General features: G+C 40.4%; 2 protein-coding genes and 1 long non-coding RNA gene across 3 annotated transcripts in view; 1 reads left to right on the forward strand and 2 right to left on the reverse strand.

Moving 5' to 3' along the window:
• Positions 1-1,499: 1,499 nt before the first annotated feature.
• On the reverse strand, positions 1,500-13,645 carry LOC147018098 (uncharacterized). Its single transcript, XR_015062283.1, has 2 exons — positions 9,846-13,645; positions 1,500-8,796 (listed from the first exon to the last, which is right to left on the reverse strand). It is a non-coding gene; the product is annotated as an uncharacterized LOC147018098 (long non-coding RNA).
• LOC147018099 (metalloproteinase inhibitor 3-like) lies at positions 8,713-17,816 on the forward strand. The gene is made up of 5 exons (XM_085897449.1): positions 8,713-8,846; positions 9,185-9,282; positions 16,606-16,717; positions 16,893-17,014; positions 17,171-17,816. Exons 1-5 carry the CDS (start codon positions 8,720-8,722, stop codon positions 17,375-17,377), a joined length of 666 nt encoding a protein of 221 aa, XP_085753575.1. The 5' UTR covers positions 8,713-8,719; the 3' UTR covers positions 17,378-17,816.
• Positions 17,571-21,012, reverse strand: part of FBXO7 (F-box protein 7) — a 78,336-nt gene continuing 74,894 nt past the window's right edge. Inside the window, exon 9 of the mRNA XM_085897445.1 lies at positions 17,571-18,699. Coding sequence (XP_085753571.1) covers positions 18,403-18,699 — 297 coding nt within the window. The 3' untranslated portion in view covers positions 17,571-18,402. The remainder of the gene's footprint in view (positions 18,700-21,012) is intronic.

Raw genomic sequence — 21,012 nt, forward strand, 5'->3', positions numbered from 1 at the left:
AGTCTCCCAGGATAGCAGTTGGGATTGTTTGATGTGGAATTCCTGAGAGGTCATCATCAAAATCTGACAAGAAGGACGTCATTGAACACTGTGGACGGTGGAAGACAGCTACAACACACATCCTTAGATTAGAATGTGTGGTTATTGTATTAGTCTTACCTTCGAGAAGAGTAGAGGGTGAGATGTCTGTGCTTTTCGGAAGTGGTGATGTTCGACATGACATCACGACTCCACCATTGGATCGTTCTTGACTGCTTGGAGTGAGATTGTCCAACCTATAGATTTAGCGCTTCCCAAGCCAGCCATTCCTTACTAACAGTTTTGAATGGAGTGCTTGCTTGAGTGCTTAAGTCACTTGGCAAGTGCTCTACAAGAAACTTGGCAACTGAACACACCCCTGAAAAACTGCAGGTTCTTGGAAGTATTATGAAGGCGATTTATGTTATTGTTTTCAAATATACAATTCAATTTAAATAATGGTTCAGACAGGTTTAAAGGAGAAATAAAAAAAAACTATGGGTTTTCCCACCATTTTATCCAGTGTCGATTGCATCACCCTGTATAACACGTGACTTTAGTTGTTCATGCCTGTTGTTTGTGTCCTTTATAAACACCCGTTAAAAGAGTAAGTTTCCTGTTTGGGATTATTTTCCATTTTGGTTGACTGTCAGGCAGTCGGAATAAAAATATCTCACTCCTCTGCACATTTATGGTTGGGATGAATTCTAAGTGAAGGTACGTTAAAATGACAGACTTGTCTTCTTATTCATGTTCCAATTCGTGTTTGAAATATAACCTTCAATTTAAATAAGTTTTTCCTCGATCACAAACTGATGAGTACTTTTACTCTTCACCTTTCAACTTCACTGCCAAATCACGGCGACCATTAAAAGTGGTAATAAAAGACAATTGACAGAGTTCAGGTTATGGCTGAGAAAGAAAATGTGGTTCAAAGTTTAAAAAAAACAGTGTGAAAACGTTCACAAAAGGACACGAACATTGAACAACGCAGAGATTCGCCGCAGCATGTAGATTATAGTCAATCTGAGAACCAATGCAACCACTCACTGAGTGGCACACAGCAACGTTACAACAGCTTTTCGTGTTCCTTCGGGAACATATAAAGCTTAACCTCGCTATTCGCTTCGTGTGTGCAGGATAATGATATAATAATGATAAATATCTTCAATATTATTACAAATTCGTGTTTGAAATAATGATTTGAGAAAGTTTAGCATCGATTAAAGTGGACTCATACTTTTGCACCCCACTGTATCTACGGTGCATATGGAGAAATCTTTCATCAATCTGTGCATTTGTTCTTTGCAAAAAAAAAAAACCAGACTGATTTGTTGATTTGTAGCAAATTCAAGCTATTTTGTCTTGTACATTATATTGTCGTATCCACGCCGATTTGGACCGACAGCTACAATCTCTTGGATTACGTCAATTAATGGCGGCCTTGCGGGTAATCACAAGAAGCACACGAAGCTCTTAGCTCTTTTAAAGCCAACAGGTTTATTTCCCGAACAAATAACATGGAATGGTGATCGCGATAGTGGAGACGCCGACGATGGGTTGAGGTGGGGAAGAAAGGGGGAACATGGAATCGATAATAAATAATTATAATTATATACAATGAGACTATGAAACCTGTGGCACCACACAGCAGGTTCAAGCACGGACAGGGATGGGGAACGAGAAAACCCAGATGAGGCCTCAGCTCTGCTGGTGGACAAGAATGGAGCAGGTCCACAGGCTGAAAAGACGAACAGGCAATGAGGCAGGCGACAAAACACCTGGGCAGAGTGATGAAGACACACGAGCAGGAAACAGGGACAACAAAGCAGGTACAGGGCAAAGGCAGGAACACAAGACAGCAGGCAGGCATAGACAGAGCAACAATTTCTCCTCAGCACACGATCTCCTCCTCTCTTGGTACCAAGACAAATTCTCCTTCTCCTTGCTTCGCTTCCAACCAACTCTCATGAGAGACGACACCAACTCTCCTGGCTCTCCCGAGATGTTCCAAAACTCCTCCCTCTCAGAGCAATGAAAACTATGCCCCTACGGGGGTGAGCCATGACTCCACCAACCCCTCAGGAGGCGCCAAAAATCCCCTCCCGTTGCTCTCTGGACAGTGCGCAGCCCTTTTTAGCCCCTCCTCTCTCTTTGCTTCGACCTCACTTCGACGCCTCATCCGGTGGGACATACAAGAGGTAATACTATACGTACAATTCCTTATCTTAAACTCCAACTATTTATGACAACACACCATCCTCCGTATGGTGCACATTTAAACAGACAATTCTTAAGCTACATTCCCTTACTTAATTACATCGAGATGGGCGAACTACTCGTACACAGACCATACTACTCCATACATTTCTATCTCCTCCGACATAATATATACACTCCCCCTCCCCCTTCAAACATAATATATACAAAGAATAATAAAAAAAAATTCAAAAGGGAAGCCTGGAATTATAATCCTGTGAAATAGAGAGGGCATAAATTTCAAATAAGAAAAAAAACTGACGACTGCATACAACAGGAAGTCAGATTTCTCTCATATATTACACATGTACCCAAATAAAATTTCCTGCAGGGAAATATTGAAATAGAAACAATTTTTCGATCCTCGTGGAGGATCTCTAAGTCTTACTCACGTTGTTGTTCTTCATCTTCTTCTTGTGGACTTTTTTGTTTCACAGCCTCCAGTTTTCATCGAAACTTCCTGAAACTTGGCATATGTATGTATAGTAAAAATTCCCTGCGCAGACAGTAACCATCAACGATTTGGAAAATTCCTCCTAGAAAAAAAGTTATGACGTCAAAATATCTCCGCTAATGGAAATCGCCTAAAAAATTATCTCCGAAACTAGGCAAGCTTTTTGAATTCTGTTTGTGGGAATCAAACAGGGCATTAGCAGATATGAATTACCACACATATGATACATCACTATGACCTCATATCAATTTTTATGATGTCATTCCTATTTTTTGACATTTTTTGTTTCACAACCCAGAGTTTTCATCGGATCTTCGTGAAACTTGCCATGCATATGCAGAAAGCCCACGCGCAGGCAGTAACCATCTCCGATTTTGGAAATTCTTCCTAGAAAAAAAGTTGACATCATAATATCGCCGCTAATGGAAATCGCCTATATCATTATCTCCGAAACTAGGCAAGCTGTTTGAATTTTGTTTGTGAGAATCAAACCGGACATTAGCACAGATAATTTATCGCAAACCTGATACATCACAATGACGTCATATTCGTTTTGATGACATCATCATTAAGAGGACGAGGATCTTAGCTCATTTGAGCTTGTTTATGGAGCACTTCATAAAAAAAAAAGTATGTCTCACACTCACTATAATTATGGATGACCATTTATGAGAGAAAAGCTTTAGAAAACTTTATAAACGACTATTTGGGTTCCATTTACAAAAATCTGTACGAGTGCTCCACGGTCAAACCAACACATGCCACGGGCATGGGAAAGTTGCATCAAAGTTCGATATATTTTCAAATGTTATGTTCCACTCTGTTTTCAAAATAAACCCAACTATTAATTTGAAATTGGTCATTGGCCTTGACACCAATACAAATTTTTATTACAGACCCTAGGCATAAAAAGCTACATATATCGAACAAACAGTTTCAAATGGAGCAGCTCACCACCATTGCATCAGATGTGGCAATAAATGTGAATCGTTGCTCCCAGCTTGCCTGCTCAATATGGACGCCATTTGCATTTTTGCCTTCTCCATCCCTATCCCATTTAGAATCCTGTGCGAGCACAGGCAACTTACCAGTACAACAAAAACGAGATGCGTGCTTTATAACTGTAAGCAGTTACGCCGGGCCCAAACCTGACTTTGATTGGACATGGGAGCCATGACATCATCTTACTATAATTCACCGTCCGTCCGTCTGTTCCCAGGTACCGCAAAAACAGCTGAACCGATCGCAACCATTTTTTGGGCGTGTAATCCTGGGACCCCTTGGAGTAAAATAGGCATTAACATGACCCCCTTGATGGCTCCCGTAGGGAGCGGGTGCTTCTAGTTGGTATCAAACTTGTTTTCTCCATGCGTTGTCGATCATAAATTTAAAGTTTTGCATTGATCATATCGGATTTATTTTTCCATGCAATATGGCTGCCAGACCACGTGACCGATGGCATCATCACTTTAATTCTCTTGACAAATTTCTTCATAGATTACCCTCAATAATTTTCATCTTGATCGGAAAAGGATTTTGACGTATCCAATTATGGCTGGCATACCACTTCACCGATGACACCATAAATCAAACTTTATTCCAAATGGGGAGTAACTGACATGTGCTGTTTCAATTTTTTTTTTCCATCGAGTGGTTTCAGAGATGATGTCCAAAGTTTTTCCTTTAATCCAATATGGCTGCCATGCCAGATGACCTATGATGTCACAGTTATCAATTTAAAAAATATCCATGGGAAGTCACTCCTATGTTGAAAACTTTGTGTCAATTGCTTAAGTGGTTGCAGATAAAACAAATATAAAAGCGAATTAAAGTGCAAAACGGTGGAGGAAGTATAATAATGACTAAGAATAATCTGAACGAAATCAATGGGGTACCAACCAGGATGGCTTCCACATCCATGGAATTGTCTGTTTGTGCAGTTTCTCAGTGCACAAGCTGCAATTTTACTGACGAATGAATGCTAACACAAAGTTAGAACATGTGCACGGCCTGTGCATTGCAGGTTTTATGCGATGTTCAAAATGGCATCCAGTGACTTCGTCCCATGCGCCGGACCCGCTATCTTGTCAGTATAATAGAGATCAGTGATCGCAATGCAATGACAGAGCTAACTTCGCATGGTTAACATCACGCCTGTTATTCAAAGTTCACAAACAAAACCAATATAGATCATGCTCAGAAATGCGGAGCAAGAGTTGTAAAAACCCTTCCCATGTCCTTTTTCTCAAGACTGGGTGGGCCGCCAGGGGTAAGGTGGTCTATGAAGTCTCGCGTTGTCCATGTTATAAAACATAAAAATTAGAAATTTGACATCCACTTGCAAGTCAATAACAAAAACATCTTTGGAATTATAACAAGGAGTCAGGGATGAGGCTGCATATCTATAAGAGTACATACATCGTATCAAACCCTTCGTACATCATTAAAAATATGGGTTGCATTTAAAACGAGAAAGCATCTCAAAATGCAAAGCCTGTCTGCTTTATACTTGAACTAAACGTAACGAAAACAACAGCTAAAAAGAATGCAAAATTTATTAATTAGTGTTTCCAAATTCTCATAATAATGGTTTGTTGAAAATTTGATGACAAAAGCTGAAAAGGTAAATAAAGAACCATGGAAGCGATTACAAAACCCATCTCGTGCTGTGCTGCGGATGGACTAGTAAGACCTATTTGTATTTACTGTGACTTTGCCATTTGACATTTTGATCCATTAGTGTTCTCCATATTCTCATTATAAAGGCTTCTTGAAAATTTTATGACAAAACTCAAATGTTATGACCTGGAGCTCAATTTTTTTTATATATATATTTTTAAGGTTGTGACCTGGAGCCCTGGACAGACACGGACAGACACACACACACACACACACACACACACACACACACACACACACACACACACACACACACACACACACACACACACACACACACACACACACACACAGGAGGATAAGTAAAGTAACTTACATTCGTTGTCTTCCCGCTGCATGGCAAACGGGTGAATAATTAAGGATGGGTGTTATGGGTCTTGCAGCATCTTTCTGGCCTTTCAGTATAACACCTTTCGCCCTTTCTCATACAAGCACAAATTGAGGGGAGGTTTGTCTAAATTACTCGTGCAATTCCCTGGATCTTCCTCGTTTTTTTTACATTTTATTTTGACAAGACGTGTCGAAAGACACAATGAGGATAAGTAAAGTCAGTTTATGCAGTGCTCCCACCTGAGTACACAACTTAGGTTAGTATACCAAATACTATGTTGATTTGACTTAGGTTTCTTAATGTCCTGGTACTTACTGCACCTGATGTATCCATTTGTGTACAAGCTCTGCCATTAGTGTTGGATGACTAAAAAAAAAAAGTTCTCAATGAAATTGCACACTTCTACAACTTCTTCCCCAAGTTCTGTGAGAGTTTGTGGGCTTTGTGGAAAGACCAGACTCTTCAAATGTCCCAACGAGTCATCGCATGAATTTCAGTCGGGGCTTACAAGTGGCACCATGGCATTCCAAAACGATTTCTGGAAACTCGAGAGTAACGATGCAGTCTTCAAAACTTTCATGTAGAAAGCCAAGAATGACTCACAATATGGAGAGTTACACCAACTTGCACATGAAACCTGACAAACGAATCAACTACTGTATAAACCTCACATGAACGAACCATTGTGAGTTCATGCCAAAACAATCATCATCATCATCATCATCATCATAATGTGACTAATCTCATGACTACACCATTCTCGATACAGAGCATCTCTATACAGGTTCTACCAGAGAAATATATTGACTCAGGTTACAAACCTGACCCTTACTTCACAAATGTGGTCAGAGGTAATTTCACTAGTCACACTTTGTTAAACAAATAGTATGACACACATTGGTCCAGTTCATAAATGACCTTCAGGTGCGAGGTGAAAAAAAAAATGCAATTAACAGTCTTCTTTCGTATGCAGCACAAGGCTGTCAGGTAGCATCACTTGCAAAGGGTGCAGCTGTGCCACTGATGTGATGACCTCTGCAGGTTAAAGCAGTAATTTGACCATGGTGCTGGTGATAGCTCGCCTACTCTTTGCGAAGGACACCGTGAGGTCTTTAATGCCCACCGGTTAATGCTGGCAGACGGGACGCCCAGTTTAACGTCCATCCGAGGGACGGCAAACAAATGGGTGAATCACCCTTCCTGTGAAACACCAGGATGACAGTTATAGCTGGGTCAGGATTCAAACCTCGGCTCGACAGCTTAGACATGAGTATGCGTACCTGTAGGCCATCCTGCCAGCCCACAATGAACAGTACTTAGACAAGATTCTCTTGATGTACAGTGACATCAACCTGCAAAGAAATGAAAACTGGCATCATTTCATGGACCACCTTGTGTAAGGAATAATGAACGTCAGTTTGAGGTGAGGTGAAGTAATGTTAATATCCCCAAGCTTTTGACCCCTGGCGTTGGGTCAAAAGGTCAAATACACAAACAAACAAAAAATGCAATTTCAGGCACATCTGAGAAAAAAATTTTGATGAAACTTTGTGTATGCAATCAACATTGAGGGACGCATTTAAATATATAACGATTTTTGGGGATTTGACCCCTGTTTCATGTCCCAGGGGGTGGGGACATTGGGCCACAGGGGGATCAAAACTGAAGATTAAAAAAAAAAAAACTCATAATTTGATATTTGGTCATTCCTGGTGGAACTTTTTGTCATCTTTCAATTTTACTTTCAGTGGGAAGCGTGGGGATTTAGATGATGGACCATCAACTTCACGCGAGTTTTAAGTTTCTAATTCAGAGTTATATTACTGGAATAATATATTATGATGAACTTGCATAAAGAACTTGGGAAAATTAAAACGAGGTCAGAAAACTGAAAGATTGTAAAATGAAGAATGAGCTGGAACAAAAATAGTGAGGCAGTAGAAAAAAGGAAAATCAAACAAACCACCAGGTGATACGAAGGATGCACCAAAGGACCCGTTGCTGGTAAGTTGAGCAACCTAACTGTTAATTAAAAACACAACCCAAACAACTTCCATGAAGTTCATCCTCTGCTCAATAAAAGCATAAGCATAGTCTCAGAACCCATCCATCTTCCCATCACAGATACCCATCCATCGTCCCACCACAGATGAAGATTACAGCTACTCATGAAGCTGCTTTATGTTTATGAGATTAGAGGGGACTTTACGCACCCGCATGCAAATACATCGAAAATTTCCACATCAACTGTTGTGCACATCTAACACCGCTGCAAAATTATTTTTGTCTAATGATGTTTTGGCTGATTCTTATCAGTTATTGACAGCCAAAGTGATCTTTGAGGCTGTTCAACAGCAGCTTTGATTTTGACCAGAGTGTTAGTTATTGTGCATGGTATCATTATTAGCATGTGCTCCCAGAGTGGAGTGGGGTGCAGTCCTGCCTAATGTACATGTGGGATTTGTCAAGCTTTGTATGCTGGAGCCACCCACCTGCACCTATGCCCCAAAAGCTGTATCCTTTAACATTTTGGGTGTCAAAGGCAGTATCCTGAACCACAGGGTTGCGTCAGCCTTAGTAAGTCGGAAATTGTGGTGGGAAGGGAGGGGGGATGCAGGGAAGTTAGTGAGGAGGATGACAATGGAGGGGGTTCTATAAATTCAAGCAGTCTTTCAGTCTTCAGCGTTCATGCATGATGTTTTTACCTGATGTTTTAATTTCAATTCAATAGTCTGCCTCCATTTTTAGGATATAAACGTATTATATTTCTGCTGATCTGTAGTTTTGTCTTGTTACATCTTGGAGTGTGAACTATATCTGAAGAAACAATTTGTATCCATCTCTGTCCTAATTTTCCTTCACTACCTGCTCCTGCACGCTTGTAGAGAGAATCAAGGGATAAGGATACATTTCAGTTTATGTTCGTTACTTACAGTTTTTCTATCTGTTAGTGGCAGTGATACCTCTTGGATAGTACCATGCATCGAGTTGCAATACTGGCTCACATCTGCTTCCTCATCACGACTTCGACCACTCAAGTGTTTGCAAACTGTCCCTGCAACCAGGAGAGGCACCCACAGGAGATATTTTGCAGTGCGGATGTGGGTATGTTACACACTCTCTCTCATTTTCTCTAACAAACTTATAAAGGCTTTAATATTGAACAATTTTAAATGGCAGTTTGGAGAAACAGATAATGGGAGCATTGCCCTGTAACCCAGTTATGAACACTATTTATACCTGAATGTCCTATCATGACAGAGTGTTCATCAAGACAAATGTGAGAGCTGAAAAGATGCCCTTGCATATTGATAGCATTCTTTCTCATTGAAAAAATATACAATTGTAATGATCAACGATTGATGTTACATATAACACACATCTATGATGGCACTGATCGTATCAATTGTATTTCTTCTCTCGCTTTTCGGTTTTCCATTCAGTGATCAGAGGAAAAGTTTTGAGTGGGAGGCTTGCTTCAGAACTGTCAAACTCAACAAATCAACACTTAATGTTCATTTACAAAGTTAACATGATCAAGGTAAGTACTTTTGCTCTTCACCTTACAACTTCACTGCCAAATCGCGGCGACCATTCAAAGTGGTAATGAAAGACAATTGACAGAGCTCAGGTTATGGCTGAGAAAGAAAACGTGGTTCAAAGCAAAAAACAGTGTGAAAACGTTCACAAAAGGACACGAACATTGAACAACGCAGAGCTTTGTCACAGCATGTAGATTACAGTCAATTTGAGAACCAATGCAACCACTCACTGAGTGGCACACAGCAACTTTACAACAGCTTTTCGTGTTCCTTCGGGAACATATGAAGCTCTGTCATCCAATAAATTCCCACATCCACATCTACCATGAAAAGTACATCGGTAGTGGTTGTGTATTGTTAAAACCCTCAGGCTTAAAAGCCTCGGAAAATCCACATTCAAGGTATAAAATCAATGTTTGGTTAAATCAGACAACTACTTTCTCATTTTACGATTGAAATTTTTTTTCAGAAAGAGCCTTTAACTGCAGAGTTACCAAGGTCTATGGATTATGTTAAATCTGAGAATGAACGATTTATATTAAACATCTGCATGCGGACTCACACAGTCACTGACAACCAGGCTGATTGCAATAAATTCTCCCAATCGGGCGAGGTTAATAACTGCACCTTAAAAACAGGAAGCAAAATTGTTTCATTAATGGCATGTCATTCTGGGAATTAAAGCAAAAGAAAACTTCCGTAATAGAGATAGTTTGATAACATATTTGTTACAAATGTGAGTGAGCAACCAAATTATCAAGAGGTTTGTGATGAATGTGAACATGTTATTGATGTTGCACATTTACAATTAAAAGACGATAACATTGTTTGATATGTGCGAACCATAATTATGAAAAAAAAGAGACAGGATTGATGTCGTGTTTTATCAATTGAGAAGGTCTATGCAACGACGGTATGAGCCCAAAGCCGACTCTTGTGAAAGAATGTCAGACTTTCTAAGCCAATATTATTGCAAAATAGACACCAAACTTGATTCCTTCACTATGGGATTGTTTTGCCACAAAATGGACCACTTCGTTCTGACACCTCTATTGTTTAAAGATATCCCATTATAAAACTAGAATAGCACTTGGTCGAGCGCGTACCTCTGCAAGGCTGAACAGTTTACGTTTTGTATCCCACTTATCGGCTGGATCTGAACCAAAATCGAATTGGCTTGTTCTTTTCACCTAACTCATCCATCTAGTTTTGTAATAAATCGTCCACAACTTTTTGAGATATTGTGTTATACTATTATATATCGTTTTTGGCACCATCTCTCAATGGTGAAGAATCACTAAAAAAATTTATTGTATTCAGATCCAGATTTGGATCTTCACCAAAATGTAATCATTTCATCGTTGTCACACACCCAATCTCTCCACCAAATTTTGTCCGAATCCATGCACAACTTTTTGAGATATCTTGTTCACAGACAAAAAAAAATGAAGAAAAAATAAAAAGACAGACAGATGGGTGAAAACACAACCTCCGCCAACCTTTCGTGGCGGAGGTAATGAACCAAAAAATATTTTAGAAAACTACTGCAATGTTAAATATATGCAAACAAATAAGATATAAAAATGTGGGGGAAAAAAATTCTTGAAGTATTTATTCATTCACTTGTTTGTTTCTTTTAAACAACTCACCTAATGTTCGAGGCAGAAGTCAGTAGCTACCTTCAATGAGCTCCGTTTGGAATTGGCATCATCATAACAGAAAAACGAAAAACAATAAAAATAACAGCCCTTGGCATTCCATTCTAAATGAACCAATTTTACCGTTAAAAACAAAATAGGCAAATTCTGCTGAAAGAAAATTATATTTTAAACTAAAATTAAACATAAATCCATCTTTCAAGGACATGATGTTAAATTGAGCCCCAAGCATAAATTAAGTAACAATAACAATGTTAAGAAATCGAAATTAAAATCTCCCCCCACCCCCCAACAGAAATTCAATATGCAAACCATGTCATATTGTTTTAAAGCTTGGATCATATTATTTGAAAGCTTGTATTTTCAAATTCTGCAACGGCAATATGATATTCCAGAATGGGCATTACAAACAATAGGACAGCCTCGGCCCTAGAGGCCGAGAGGTATGTCCTATAAAATGTCACCCTGGTTACCATCACTGTGTGCGTGTCGTCCCTTGGAAGGATGCAAAGCAGATATATATCAAATAAATAAATGTCATTTTCTGTCTGCCTGTGTGCGTATGAAACACCAATCACATCAAACCTACTGGGCTAATTGCCACCAAACTTGGCACATGAACCAAGTTTTACCTCGTGGTGAACATGGGCTACTTGGTTTAATCTGTAGGCACAGGACTGGAGGAGGGAACAGAGGTTCGGGAGGGAATGTCGATGAAAATTCTCCATGTAAATGCATATCGTGTAGCACCACCTAGTGGTGGTGGCAGACGGTATTGCAAGTCAACTGTGGAGATAACTTGGAATTTTGCACTGTACACATCCCCAGAGATTTGGAAGCCCCAAAGCCAACCCCCACTAATCAGGGGAGGCAGGGGAAGGGGGGGGGTGGTGTGAGTCCGGAGGGAAAGGGGGTTGGGGGAGGGAGGTGATGGGGTGGAGTGGGAGTCTGGAGGGAGGGGTGGGATGAGAGTCCAGAGAGAGGGGTGGGGATGGGGTAGGAATGAGAGGAGAGACCCGGCATCACCCGGCAACGCAGGGCACCCCTGTTAGTACATATATACACAAACAAAGCACAACCCAATTAATTACAAAGTCAACAAAAACAGCAGTCGTTTAATAGCAGGGAATTCTTGTGATTAGCGAGCACTTATGTTTTTATACCAAGTAGAAGCTCACTAAGGAGCTACGACACAGAAACATACAACAAGGCATGAGACAAGAGTGGAGGGAGAGGGAAGCAAAAAATGGTGGGGAACAAAGACAATAAGATATCTGTGGAAGGGAGAGGGATGGGGCGAGGTACACAGGGCAAACAAGATGGTACTATAAGGACTTTCAGGAAGGAAAACAGGGAATTTGAAGGAGGTGGGTTTGGGGTGGATTAGCGGGGGAAGAAAAGATCAAGATTTTGGATGGTGGAAGATATGAGATGGTGGTGAACAGCTGTTTTGAAGACCTGGAGGAAGGAGTGGTATTGAGGAGAGTGTGGGAGTTTGTTCCAGAGGCAGAAAAAAAATAGGGGAATGAAAGAGTGAAGGTGAGCAGTGATTCTTGATTTTGGCAGTTTCACCAGAATGGGGTTTTTGGGAGACCTTGAGCACCCTGAGGAAATATAGGGGGTGGGGGCAGATCACAGACAGAGCAAAGGGAGAGGGAGAGGCAAGGCTGGAGAGGAGAGGGTAGAAGACAGAAAGATCACCGACCTGCTTCTGGTGAGACAGCAAGAGTCCCAAAGACTCAGCTTCATCGCAGAAGATACCAAGGTTCATAAAAAGCCTTGGTTTCCACAGCATTTAGTCGAGCTAGGTGTGAGGAAGGAGCACCACCCCAGAATGGGGAGCAGTACTCCATCAGACTGCAGATGAAAGCTTTGAAAGTGGTTAGAAACTTAGGTGTGCCAAGGAAGGACTTTACATGATGAAGGATGCCAAGTCGGCGAATGGCTTTGGAGGCCAGCTTGGAGATGTTGCTTTCACAGGAAAGATCATGGCAGATACGGAGACCCAGAAGCTTGAATGAAAGGACTTCTTTAAGAGGATTGTTGAGAAAGTAGATGGGGAGTTTTCCAGACAGTCTTTTCAGAGAGACATGGTGAGAGTGTGAGATTTCTCAGGATTGAAAGACATATTCCAAGTGTTTGCCCAGCTTGTGATTTTATCCAGATCTGCAGAGATTGAAGAGGGTGCTGCCTGCCAATCAGAGGGATGAGAAACAGTACAGCAGAGGGTAGAGTCATCAGCAAAGAGATAAAGAGGATTTCCAGAGAATTTGAGAGATCATTGATGAAAACCAGAAAAAGCACAGGGCCATTGTCTTTCTTTATTATGTATATATTGACTGTTTTTGACATTTGCATGTGGTACATGATTGGGAGCCTCATGGGTATGCATTGCTGTCTGCGCTGTCATTGATGATTCGCCAATAAGCGATGAAACCGCTCCGGTAGCTGAGGGGGTGTGTCGCATTGGGATTTCTCATGTGTATACTCTGTGTGAACGTCTTTATAGCTGTGGAGGAACTCTGGGAAGGGTTTGAAACAGCATAGTGCTTACCTTGTGTAGGCCTTCTTGGGTTGTTTTATGCAACTTCTTCGGCTTGAGGAGTGTGGGAGGTGTCAATTATTTATATAATCCTAGCCACCTGGGTTTAGTTGATTCGGTGAGAGCTGACTGGTTATTCCCTCCATTCATAGGTGAGAGATGTGGGTGGGTCTTTATATATATATATATATATATATATATATATATATATATATATATATATACATATATACATATATACATATATACATATATATGAAGACCACAAGGGGAAAACCAAGGGAAAAACCAGGGCTTTTAAGATCATTGGCATCTCCCGCAATGAAGCTGAGTCTTTGGGCCTCTCACTCAATCACCGCAGGTTGGTCGGTGGTCTTTCTGTCTTCTACCGACTCCTCTCCAGCCTTGCCCCCTCTGCTCTCTCTGTGATTTGTCCCAACCACATTTCCACAGGGCGCTCAAGGTCCGCCAACAACCCCCTTCTGGTAAAACTACCAAAATCACGAATCACTGCTCATCTTCACTCTTTCATTCCTCTTTTTTCCCGCCTTTGGAATAAGCTCCCTCACTCTATTCTTTCCCATTCTTCCCTCCAGGCTTTCAAAACAGCTGTTCACCACCACCTCTTATCTTCCCCCATCCAAATCCTCGATCTTTTCTACCCCGATAATCCACCCAAGCCCACTTCCTTCAATTCTCCTGCTTTCCCTCCTGGACGTCCCTTTAATGTCGATATCCCCCTCGCCATGTTCCCCGTCCCATCCCCATCCCTCTCCCTTCCACAGTTCACCTGTGTCTGTTCCCCAATGTTTTGTCCCTTCCACTCCCGCCCCTCTTGTCTCATGCCTCCTTGCTGTGAGTTGTGTGTTAGCTCTCATACGAGCCTCGACCAAGGTATACAAAAAAAAAAAAAAAAAAAAAAAAAAAAAAAAAAAAACAGAGATGTCACTTTTTATAAATTTCAGGGTTATTGCACCTGCCAATAGTTGGCAACATAAGGTTTCCTCTCACAATATTACTTTAACAAATAACCAGGGGTGTCACATAATTTATATGGTATAAAGTTTAGCCGTGCAATAAAAAAACAAGTGTTGTCAAAGCTGAACAAGTAGAAACCCAGAGTTGTCAGTACTTTACTCCTGGTTATCTCCCTTTCATTCATGTTAACTGTTCCACCATAATATTCAGTTGAGAAACTAAAAAATGAAAGGTTGTAAAACTTTCACAGCATAAACTCTGAGCACTACAATGGCCTATTTGGTTATATCACGGGCTCCGTAGTTGGTGCATTTCGTGGTTCAAGCCTGGTCAAACCTTTATTGTGACTTTTATGGGACCCATGCCGTGGCTTAATGGTTAGCGCGTCTGAGTACCCATCCTCATTCGATGTACCCACCGCTCAATCAACCTGCTTAGGTATATGAGGGAGTCACATGAGGTGACTTCGGCTATCGCGGGGGTGGTTTATCCTTGATTTCCTCCCCGTTTTCCATCATATTAAGTAGTACGGAGTAAGAAATGGAGAATCCGTCGTCATATAAGCGAAATACCCTTGAGTATGGCATTGAACACCAATCAAACAAAAAACAATGACCGTTTAATGTTGAAAAAAATAATCTGTGATCACCAAAGTCATGTAATGTATGCTAATAACCAACAAGCATGAATTTGCTGCACATCCTGGGTTAAAATTGCATGGCAATTGTTAAACAAGGGAATAACCAGTGATGTCAGTTTGCAACATTGATTCGTTCTTTGCTCTTAAATTAAATAACACAGAAGCTTGGAAAATGTTACATGCTTAATTTGATCGGTCAATGATCACTCTTCCTTTTACTGGAAAAGAAATCTATGACAGTTATTAAACAGTCCACCAAAGTCTTGAAACTTTGTTTTTCAGTTTCTTCAAAATTGACTTATCCTGACATCTCTGGTTTTCCCCTTGTGGTTTTCATATATATATATATATATATATATATATATATATATATATATATATATATATATATATATATATATCTATATATATATATATATATATATATATATATATATATATATATATATATATATATATATATATATATATATATATATATATATATATATATATATATAAAATATATATATCTGCACTGATCATTGCTGGATGTTAAATGATCCACAGGAAGTAAGTTATTGCTGGTATCTTGGCCAATTTCAAAATTCCTGCCACCTTCAGTCGAACGCCAGGCCTGGCCAGCCAGTTCGTGAAAGACTGGCCAAAAACTATTCACCAGCCAACCTCACAAGGTAGCAATAATTGGGGCTGTTAAAAGTAGTATAGTAGCAGCACAAGCAATAGGCAATATTACTATAATTTACAGGAAAAGTTTTGTTTGTGCATACAAGGCAGCAACTACCTTTATGCAAGAAACAAATATCAATGATAGCCTCATGCTATGGACAGCAAAGTAATATCCCAGAAGTTGCTATTTAAAATGTGGTGAAAAGTAGCAGTATGAATTATTTGGATTCTCAGCTTCTGGAGCCAAAGCTGGTATTCAGAGAAATCTATCATGCAACTGCATTGTTAAGAATCCAGCTGGCTCATCATGAATCTTAAGAAAAAAGACAATCTGCTGAGTCAGACTAATCTGCTCTTTGCACGGACACCAAAATTATATCGACAAAAAGGAAGTGTGAATAACCATGTCCCATTTCTGCCATGGCAGCTTTTGGGACTTGAAATACCGTTTTGAGGAATAAACAAAAGCAAAATAATAAGTATTGCACTCAACAGATAGTTTTCAAAGTCTTTCCTTTTGAAAACTCGGATTCCAGTTGGGGCATTCAAGTGAAAAAAAAGAAGTCGATTTTGTATTTAAGGATTCTGCAAGAAAAAACAGGGTTAAAAAAAAACGATTTGAAAGATTGCAAATTGCGATGTTGGGTATAGGTGCAGTCATATTTAGAACAACCCACTCCCTTAACTTGTGATCCTACATTTTCCAGCAACTCATTCACACATTCTTACCTTCACTGTTAATGACAGGTCTACAGTGTAAATCCTGTCTGGTAACAGTTTAAATTTACCATACATTAAACAAAATTTCAGAATGCTTTTGAACCTTTGCATGCAGATGTTTCAAGGCTTTGACAAGATTCATCATGTGTATTATTTACAAACTCCAGCACCACCAGGTGGCTGCTCGCTATGGCCACAGCCCGAAAGGACGCACTACCTCATAACAGGTCCTGTAATTCACTCACATATGGGCATACAGAATGAAAGAAGAAATAAATGTTGGATATATTTTTGATGAGAGATCAAATAATACCCCTGATCTCTTCTTTGTAAGAAAACACTCGGGGCATAAGTACAGACATTGATTTTTAAAAAAACCTGGAGCAATGTGTGCCTATGTAGGCAGGGTACAAGAAGGCAGACTGTTTGTGAACAGCTGCGACTGGGTCCAAACCTGGCAGTCCCTGTCACCTACTCAGCGCCGTAGCCTCAAGTTCCGCTACAGAAAAGGTTGTACCTGCCAGGTATGTATCCTTCATTTCTAGTAAGTCTGGAATTTCAGGCATGGAAGACATTTGAAGTCCAGGTTTTGTATCAAAGATAAATTGTATTACTATTCTAGAGATTGGTAATGATGGGGAAAACAAAGATTACTTTTTTAAAGTTTCTACATTCCACAGATTCGAAGGTGCTGGGCATGGCCGTGTGGTGCACCAAGAGAAAGTGAATGTTGGTGGACTGACTGGCTATGGCAGGGCAAGGTCAGGGGTCACCAAGCGAGGCACTATGCCTGTCTGCGCAGAGCGGGGAAGTCTTGCAGCTGGTACCGTAATCATTTAGATCATGGTCTGGGCAAAACAAACGACCAAACACAGCAGTTTCCCTGAGCAACTGCGGTCATTAGAGAGGCCAGAAATTGGGCAAAATTAACTCATCCACTGAAAATTTGCTATTTTGTAATCAAGGTTTCAAAAATCGACCCCCCACCCCCCACCCACCACAACCCCCTCAAAAAAGAATTTTCCACACCAATGAAAGTCAGCACATATGTTAATCCTTTTCAAAGTAGTACAAAGCCAGTGCCGCACATATTCCCCAGCAGTGGGGGAATTTATTGATGCAATTGGAATAGAAGTCATGTTTTTGGCTGCTAAGTGCTTTTGAAAAGGGGAAAAATTTGACCTCATAACTTGATGTTGTACTTATATTTTAAAGAGCATGACAAATATACATTGGGGAGCAAATTTTCAAATTGAAAGTCTTGTTTAGACAAGAAAAAAAAAAAAAATCAAAGGATACCACAATCAACCTAGAGAAGACCCTTTATCTCATTCTAATATTTTTCTGGAGAGTGGCATGTTCTTAGATATTGACATACAACAAGGAAATAGACAATGCTAATTTTTCATGTTTTGTTTGAAAACTATATATATATATATATATATATATATATATATATATATATATATATATATATATATATATATATATATATATATATATACACATATACACACAGTATATCTTGCACAGACACCACAATCAAAATAAATTACATGAAGCAGTGCAGTGGTTGTTGCGTTGACCAACATTTGGAACATATTGGTACTTGCCATTTACAACATGCAAATGGTGTTTTAATACACACAATCCATGTGTACAATCCACAATGAAATAAAAAAATTTACACTGTTTTTGTCTGGTAATTCAACACAGTTGGGTCATGTGTTCAGACTGGCTTCTACAATATTGAGGGTTTTTTTGTCTCCATGAAAACTGGGATGGGTTCTATCTGAAAAAAAAATCCCAAATTATTAATCACAGTTGGAGTTGGATAAACGAACATTTAAAAACGGAACACTAATAGGAAACAATGTGCAAAGGTGATCATTATCGAAGTGTTAGCAGGCCATTATAAACCTCCAAAGGGTGCTCCAACTGCCCCCGGTCTGTAATTTCCTCTCGGGAGTTGCCGAGGAAAAGGTATTGTCGGGTCAAACCTGGGTATTGGCAGCAAGAGAGGTGGAATGTTCCCAAAGGGCAGGTTGAAGTCTGGCCTTGCGTCATACGCACCTCCAATAACACCGGGAGGTAATGGTGTAAATGGAGGTGCATAAACATAAGGACTGTGGAAAGGATATGTGGCAGGGAAAACGCCAGGCAGAGGATGTCGTGCTTGGCACCGCATTTGATAGTGATGTCGGTAAAGCTAAAGAAAGGAAGACAAGCAAAAACCAACATTGTGGGAAATATGAGATTTTGCAAAAGCATGAGAAATAAAACTTCAAACTTGTAGGATTTAAAAAGTGGTTGAAATTATTTTGTGCTGGCAGGATAGCTTTTGATGAGTTTTTTTTTTATACAAGGGTCTGTGGATTTGATGTGTGTGTCTTATAAGGGCAAAAGGCAGCAGGTTCACAAACTACCAAAAGGCATGGAGAGGGTGTGGGGATGGGGGAGGGGAGGACAAACACATGGAGTAAAGGAGGAACATTGTGGTGTAATGGCTAGAGTGTCCGCTCCGTATCTGGGAGTTAGGTGGTTCAAAACCCAGGCGAGTCATACCAAAGACTTCTTGTCTAACAATAATGTGTTATATGCCTACTGTTGGCTTAATGGTTAGGGTGGTGGGCTTGGGATCCTCGGATCCTGAGTTCAAATCCCACTCAGCTGTTGAATTAATACCAGGTGGGGTTGACTCTGCCTGTCATCCTTCTGAGGTCGGCAAAATGAGTGCCAGCATGCTGGTATACTGTGTCGGAGTGGCGACCCGTCCAGGATTGTGCCCAATAGCCAAGGAGACTGGTTAAGCAGCACCAACGCTCTGCACAGAGTATGGTCCCAATCTCCTCCTCCTCCTCCTCCTCCTCCTGTACTGTGTTGTGTCTTGTGTATTCATCTGTATGTCCATGTGTGCGAGTGTGTTGCAGCTCCACTACGAGCCTGAAATCCTGATTAAAAAAAATAGGGGCAATATCCCTGGGTGCTCACCTGGTAGTGGCTGGATAAGATAACAAGGGAACCACTGGTAGGCATGGATGACCCACAAAATAAGTAACGGAGAAGAAAGTAAATACCTATGGCTTTCTTTTTTAATGCCGTGATGAGACTTTGGTACATCACAGGTGATGAAGGTTGTGGTCAAGTTTCATCGAAAGTGTGTGTGTGTGTGTGTGTGTGTGTGTGTGTGTGTGTGTGTGTGTGTGTGTGTGTGTGTGTGTGTGTGTGTGTGTGTGTGTGTGTGTGTGTGTGTGTGTGTGTGTGTGTGTGTGTGGGGGGGGGGGGGTTCAGAGAAGAAAGCAAATACATATTGGGGGGGGGGCAACCCCCCAAGTCCCCGTAGAACCCCTTTGACCCCAATGTTTTTTTTTATTGTCGTGAACAATCTTTTGTAAATCATGCGTGATGAAGGTTGTCGTCAAGTTTCATCAGAATTGTATGTGCAGATTCAGAGAAGAAAGCAAATACCTCTTTAGGGGGGTGGGGGGGGGGGCAACCCCTGCAAACTCCCTCCGTAGACCCCCTCAGACCTCAATTTTTTAAATACCGTGAACAAACTTTGGTACATCATGGGTGATGAAGGTTGTGGTCAAGTTTCATCTGAATTGCATGTGCAGTTTCTGAGAAGAAAGTAAATACCTATGTTTGGGGGCAACCACCATAGACCCCTTTCGGGCCTGATTTTTTTAAATGCCATTATGAACAAACTTTGGTACTTCCAGGGTGATGAACATTGTGGTAAAGTTACATCAAAATCGTTTGTGTAGTTTCAGAGAAGTTGCAAGTATTTGTGGACGGACGGATGAACAGACGGATGACGTGCTATCCCATAAGCTCCCCGGAACTACGTACCAGGTGAGCTAAAAAAAATAAAAATAGTAACAATGACCCAAAGAACAACAGAATGGGAAAGAATAAATTGAGAACAAGAAGACCATGGACACGAGGAAGTCAATGCCACAATGGGCAGAATAAGGGTCTGGCATCCAGCCTTGACTTTGGGAGGGTGAGTAGGTGAGTTTCTTGTGGAATGCATGTGACCTAGAATGGTTTGTGAAGGGCAGAGATATGAGATGGCAAGAGGAGCAAGACCTGATGTAAGCTTGTATAAAATAGAGAATCCGCCAACTTTCCACCGGTAGGAGAGTGATATTGCTTGGGAATTTGCCTCCTGCCTTGAAATACGAATGATATGGAAAGCCTTGTTGGAAGCAACAAAAGAATGCTTGGCAGAGACATTGATTATCACTGAACAACAAACATTTTTTACTGGAGATGTGTAAAGTGATTTAGACTAATTTGGGTACGCTGATTTCAAAAATCATAACCGTTTTGCTGTATCACGTCAGGATTTTCAGTAACAGAAATATTCCCATTGCCTAGAAGTCAGGATTTCAATTAAATTTACAAAAATTCATTTATTCATTTATTTCATCATGAATGCTTCAAAATTATAGAAATTACAGAAAAACTCCACTAGAATGTAATTAAAAATGCTTTAGGCATTTGGCTTTGCGTTTGT

Source organism: Eptatretus burgeri, chromosome 10 (genome assembly GCF_056783735.1).
Source record: "Eptatretus burgeri isolate ZD-2024b chromosome 10, Ebu_testis_v1, whole genome shotgun sequence".
In the NCBI taxonomy this organism is placed as follows: domain Eukaryota; kingdom Metazoa; phylum Chordata; class Myxini; order Myxiniformes; family Myxinidae; genus Eptatretus; species Eptatretus burgeri.

Coding starts and splice junctions, on each gene's coding strand:
- LOC147018099 (XM_085897449.1), top strand. CDS start 8,720: ATGCATCGAGTTGCAATACTGGCTCACATCTGCTTCCTCATCACGACT. Junction 9,283..16,605: donor ACAAAGTTAACATGATCAAG/GTAAGTACTTTT, acceptor CTTTGCATGCAG/ATGTTTCAAGGCTTTGACAA. Junction 16,718..16,892: donor GACGCACTACCTCATAACAG/GTCCTGTAATTC, acceptor GTGCCTATGTAG/GCAGGGTACAAGAAGGCAGA.